Source organism: Eutrema salsugineum, unplaced genomic scaffold (genome assembly GCF_000478725.1).
Source record: "Eutrema salsugineum unplaced genomic scaffold, Eutsalg1_0 scaffold_5, whole genome shotgun sequence".
Classification (NCBI taxonomy): Eukaryota; Viridiplantae; Streptophyta; class Magnoliopsida; order Brassicales; family Brassicaceae; genus Eutrema; species Eutrema salsugineum.
The window spans coordinates 622,675-628,740 of record NW_006256612.1 but is presented as its reverse complement, the minus strand read 5'-3'; the positions used below and the strand labels follow the sequence as shown (position 1 = coordinate 628,740).

At 38.1% G+C, this 6,066-nt stretch overlaps 1 protein-coding gene across 1 annotated transcript; it reads right to left on the bottom strand.

Moving 5' to 3' along the window:
* Positions 1 to 5,351: 5,351 nt before the first annotated feature.
* LOC112084176 (putative F-box protein At4g22180) lies at positions 5,352 to 5,748 on the bottom strand. The gene is made up of 2 exons (XM_024153412.1): positions 5,575 to 5,748; positions 5,352 to 5,498 (listed from the first exon to the last, which is right to left on the bottom strand). The coding sequence occupies exons 1-2, from the start codon at positions 5,746 to 5,748 to the stop codon at positions 5,352 to 5,354; spliced, it is 321 nt and encodes a 106-aa protein (XP_024009180.1).
* Positions 5,749 to 6,066: the final 318 nt, after the last annotated feature.

Here is a 6,066-nt window from a genome sequence, read left to right as displayed (position 1 = left end):
ATGTTTGATTTTTCTCCAGGCTTCCATTCTCCTCTGTCATAACTCAAATCCACCAATCTCTTTCAGGACTTGTGAGAGCCTCCCAAAGTTTCATAGATCATCTGAGCCAACCACCAGAGCATAACTAGTCATGTCTTCAAACCCTAATCTTTCAGGCGGTTTAATGATGTGCCTTGGTCTTTGAAGTGCCAAACTCTCCTCTGCCTTCCTATGCTGAACGTTCTGCTCCACCTAAACAGGATGCTCATCACCTTCTGCTGCTAGTCTAATCTCTTGTGATGTACCAGAATCTGTTTCAGTCTCAATGATCACAAGCACTCGTTCTGATCTCGCTTTCTGCACCATATACTGCTCATCAAAGACCACATCTCGGCTGAATACCCTTTTCTTATCAACAAGATCATATAACTTGAAGCCTTTCACACATTTTCTAAAACCCAGAAATATGCACTTCTTGGATTTCAAATACAGTTTTGATCTCTCATCACTTGGAACTAGCATGTAAGCTGGACATCCAAATATCCTCAAGTCTGATAGATCAATATATGTCCAGTCCAAATTTAGCGACCTTCCCTTCTTGAACTCGACGATCTATTGATGTGATACACTGCCATGTTTACTGCCTCTGCCCAGAACTGCTTAGGAAACCTTGTATTCAACCTCAAACACTTTGCTTTTTCTGCAATAGTTCGGTTCATCCTCTCAGTGACACCGTTTTGCTAAGGTGTTTTCCTGACAGTGAAGTGTCTTTGAATTCCATGCTCATCACAAAACTTCTGAAACTCCCCATCAGTATACTCTGTGCCATTATCTGATCTCAGATACTTAACCTTCTTCTCCACCTAGTTCTCTACTTCAGCCTTCTAAACCTTGAAGTTGGAAAAAACTTCAGATTTCTGCTTTAAGAAGTACACCCAAACCTTCCTGGAGAAGTCATCAATGAAGATGACAAAGTACCTAAACCCTCCCAATGACAGTTCCCGAGTTGGACCCCACACATCATAATGGACATAGAATACCCTTTGTCGTGTTCTGTCATGTCTTGAACAAAACTTTGGACTGCTTTCCCATCACACAGAACTTGCAGAATTCCATCTTACAATTATTTAACCCATCCAGAAGACCTCTTTAATGGAATTCATGCAAAGCATGCTCTCCTAAATGCCCTAGGCGCATATGCTAAAGAGCTGTGCTATCATATTCAGACACTGCAGCTGCAGCTCCACCTACAACCACACTCCCTAACTTCCTGTAAACGTTACCAACTGTCATTTTTCCTTTAATCACCACCATAAATCCCTTACAAACCTTCAGTCTTCATCTTCATCACCTCTGAGTCTGAATCCGTTTTTGTGAAGAGTACCCAAAGAGACCAGATTCTTCTTAACCCCTGGAACATGCCTAACATCAGTCAATGTTTTGATGATGCCATCGTGCATGTGAAACTTGACCTCTCCAGTACCAACGACACCACATGACATGTCGTTTGCCAATTGAACAGAACCAATGTCCCAGCCCTATACGTCGATGGGCTTGCGGGCCTAGGATTCGTTTTTTTAACAAGCGAATTGGTCCTTAAAAAGTTTTATATTTATAAAACTCTAGTGTCTGCAAGTGCACAGATGTACATTGTAGGACTTAGGGTGTCGATCCACATGGAGGATGTCTAATCTGCAAGAAACAACAAACTGGGAAGTAAGCAAAGCCATAAACTCATGGGATTTGGAGTTTTTGGTTAAGAATCCTGAACTAAACCTAATATAATATTCACAGGAAATAAAATGCAATATAAATTAACTATTAAAAGAATATCTCAAGCATGCCGACTCAAACTATAGACTCTAAACTCATAGGTGGCGACTTAGACTTCTCCGGTTTACTCTAATGGATGTCAAAACATTTTCAATTAGCCTCCGGGAGATTTATCTTTATCTCTTTCTGGGATCTGCATGGAACTAGAATAGACATGCGTATGATTAACCAACTCTCGCCATCTTAATCAACTAATAACACAGATCTAACAATTAACTCTCGCTCTCATGCCAAAACTAAGATCATGCATTAAATATTGAATTTTTCTGCTTACATCTTCTCTACAGGTAGCTCTCGACTCCTATAGCGACTACGTTCTTCTAAAGCTAGGTATGGATCTGATACAACACTCTCGTGGCTCTGATCGATCTTAGGCTAAGAGACTATGTCATGAATCTACTCTCATGCAATATGAATAACTTAGAAGAGATGAGATCCAGAATATGGTTTAGAAACTTAGAAATCTTAATCGATATGTATGCCTATCGAAAACTCTTCAAACAACTTGACTTTTTGGGACAAATCTACATGATGCAAAGAATGATAAAAGACATGAAAGAATGCAAAAGATGAAACAGAAAAGTTAATTAGATAGAAAGGAGAAAGAACAATGGATCAGGAGAAGAATCCCCATCTCCATCGCCTAACCCTAGAAAAAAAAAGTTTGGTGGATCTCATTACAGGAGCACACACCTGTTTAGGGCTGCTAAAAATGTATTTATAGATCCTAGGGTCTTCCAAGTCTCATTTAGGGCTTCTCTGAAGAGGAATGGCTAAGTGGGCTTTGATTTTGGGCCTTGTGGCTTGTCATTAGGTCCACCGGGGGTGAGAGTCTTCCAGGGCAGGTAAAATGCTACTTTGCCGCCGGTGAGAGTCTTCTGGGACTGGTGAATTTGGTCAACTTGTTCTCCATGTATTTTTTGATTGCACCATTGGATCTCCGTGCTGTAAAGTGATATGGAAAGCTGTTAATCTCCTCTTTAATGTCTCGAAATTTGAGCTGGATCAGAAGGTGATAAAATCTTCATTTGAGGCTGAACTTCAAACGGTCTGACTCTGAGCTGAAAATATGGATTTCTTCCATTTTGCCATCATTTTCTCTAAGTTTCCTGAAAAGAGTCTTGAAACTACAAATACATAGAAATCATAATAAAAGTTCCTAAAACTGATTAAAAACTTTGAAAAAGCATTTGAAATAAATGGTGAAAATGGGTACAAATACGGTGTTATCAACGTCTCAAACCATTCTCTGTGAGAAGTCATATAGAATGATGCACTTGTATCCAGTATCCAAGAATCTGTGTAATTACCAGATGTCACAGCCAGCAAATCGCCTACACTGTCATCTGCATCCTCCTTCTGAACCACGTTAGCAGAACCAGATCCACCTGTATTTTGTTTCCTGTTAGGACAAACCCTTCGATAATGACGTTTCTTGCCATTACCGAAGCACATCAAATTCTTCCCTGGCTTAATTTTCGACTTGTCCCTGTTACTTCCATCCTGCTTCTTTTTCTGCCTTCCTCGTTGATGATTTCTACCCACTTACAATCCATCACCTTGAGACTTGTCCACCACGGTTATGTTCTGTCGCCTTTCCCAATGAGATTTCTGTGAAGTACAATCCGTTTCCAGTGATATAGTCGTTTTTCGACTGTGATAGCTGTCACCAACATCTCGAACTAAGGAGGAAGAGAACACAGCAAAATCATGGCTTTATCCTCGTCCTCTATTTTAACATCCACACGCTCCAGATCTCCAATGATTTGGTTGAAGTTGTTGACATGACCAATAAGATCGCTAGTCTCTGCCATCTTCAACCCATACAACTTCTGCTTCAGATACAACTTACTGGACAATGACGTCGACATACACATCTTCTCTAACTTATCCCACATCTCTTTGCAAGTCGTGATGTTCATCACCTGATTGGTAATATCATCAGAAAGACAAAGTCGAATAGTTGAAACAGTTTGATCCTGCATATCGTCCCAGTCATCCTTCTCAATCTTGTCCAGCTTCTTCATCCCCTGCTGCCGTCAGCAGATCCTTGACTCAACTTTGCCACAGACTGAAATTTCCCTTCCCATCGAACCTAGGAATATCGAACTTGAGAGAACTTCCCTTCGTCATGGCACAGTTTCGTGGAAAACCTTGATCTCTGATACCACTTGTTGTGAATAAACACAAATCAAACTAGAAGAAAGCAATAATCAAAGAGAGAGAAATCGCAAATTGAGGCAAAACACACGTTTAGGATTTCTTATTAATTGTGTGAATGAATGAATAATTACAAACCCTAAGCCTTGTGTTTATAACCTCAAAACCCGAATTCCTAATCCCACTCGATAAAGGAAAAACTAAATCAAGCCTAATAAGGCCCGTTATATTCCTCAACTCGGTCTACCAGAACCCTTTCAGATACTTTGTCACCAAGAAACAACACAACTCCAACCCAGTGGCAAAATTAGCATGTATTGAGGTGGATCAACTGACCCAGGTCAAACCTGTAAAAATTATTTAATTGTTATTAGGTTTTTTATTAATTGATCCATTTCCAAGCTCAAAACAAGAATTAACCCCTTTGAAATTTATAAATATAGTCCAATAAATATATGTTGACCCAATAACCATCACCAAAAATTATAGAATAAAAGTTCATGAAAAATTTTTAGTTATCTCACATCGATCAAATATGATATAATATAGAAGGGAAAGCTCCACTATAAATAAGAGTTCATGTTAAAATAATATTTACTCAGATAATTTGTGTAATTTTTTCTAAATTTCAATATAATTTAAAGAGCTGCACATTAGTGTTTTTTTTAAGAAAGAGAAGGTGTAAAACTAATTTTCAAGTAATTCACAAGTTTTATTTTAGTCTTTTCTCTTTTATTTTTTTTCCCTTACTTGTTGGAAATCTGTTAAGCTGTATGGCTAAGTGGTTTAATTATTTATTATAAATAATTTAAAACTCACACACCATTGATGCTTGTGATAATAATAAATAATAACACACAAATCCTTTTATTATAAATAGCACATCTATTAAGATGTGGCTATGTTTGATTCCTCCTGCGATCGCAAGCGTAGAAATGTATTTTTCTGCAAGACGACCACGCGTCATAATTTTGGTGATGAGTTTTAAGTAATTGTCTAGTTTATTTTACTGAAAAACAGTTGCTTGAAACTGTGACATTTGTGATAAAACGATTTCAATATATGAGTGAACGTAGAGTATATTTTTATAATGTTTATCAATACTAAATTTTTGTTTAATGAAATTTATATAGTTTTAAATAAATATATATTATGACCTATGTGAATAATTTTCCTGTCTCCTCAGCCACTGCACCAACCCGAAGTTTCTGGGATTTGATTCCACGACTTATCTCTTTTCTTGGAATTTCGAATTCTCGAATTCCCTATAGAGCAACAAAATCTTTGGTTTTTTCATCAATCCAAAATACAGGGGATCGTATACTAATACCTTTGTACTCCTTTTTGTTGTGACTTGTAATGCAAAACTAACCATCATCTTAGGTTCGCTCAATCTTTGTCATTCCAAGTTGTGATTCCATAGGAGGTAGGTTGATACTCTCGTGGAAAAACAGATTCACAATGTAGAGATTATAACAAGGATCTTGCATCAAATGCCAACTTCCATAGGTTGCCTTACAAACACTCTTTGAGAATTTCAAACCCAGATCTTGCGTTTAGCAAAGTTTTTCTCTTTTCTCAGGATTGAACAACGTGCAAGACCTGTTGTCTCGAGGCAGAGTGCCAAGACGAACAGACAGACTTAGCTCGTTGGAAATCAGCAAAGCTAAGACGTTCGAAAACCGAATTCACGAGATCTTGAGGAAGCTCCAACCAGGAATTGGACACATCTTGTCTGACACGCTCATGAGGATTAGGGTTTAGCTTCTTCTCCATGACTAATTGAGAGAAACAGAGGAAACCTCTGTTGCAATAATCTCTGATCTTATATAGGTCGTTTTTTATTCCTTTTAAAGTTGGGCTTCTATGCCCCACTCTATAAAGACTAGAATTGGAAGAAGTAAACATCATTTCTTGGACTTGTAAAAAGGAGTGAATTCATAATACAAAATCATATCAAAAGTGAAAAGGAAAGAAAAGAGAACCCTAATCTCATCTTCCTCTTTGATTCTCTCTTTCTCTCAAAACCATGGATCCATCTCTTTATGTTTCCAATGATCCTCACCATCCTCACCACCCTCCTTACTTCCAAGT

Coding starts and splice junctions, on each gene's coding strand:
- LOC112084176 (XM_024153412.1), bottom strand. CDS start 5,748: ATGGAGAAGAAGCTAAACCCTAATCCTCATGAGCGTGTCAGACAAGAT. Junction 5,499..5,574: donor ACTCTGCCTCGAGACAACAG/GTCTTGCACGTT, acceptor AAATTCTCAAAG/AGTGTTTGTAAGGCAACCTA.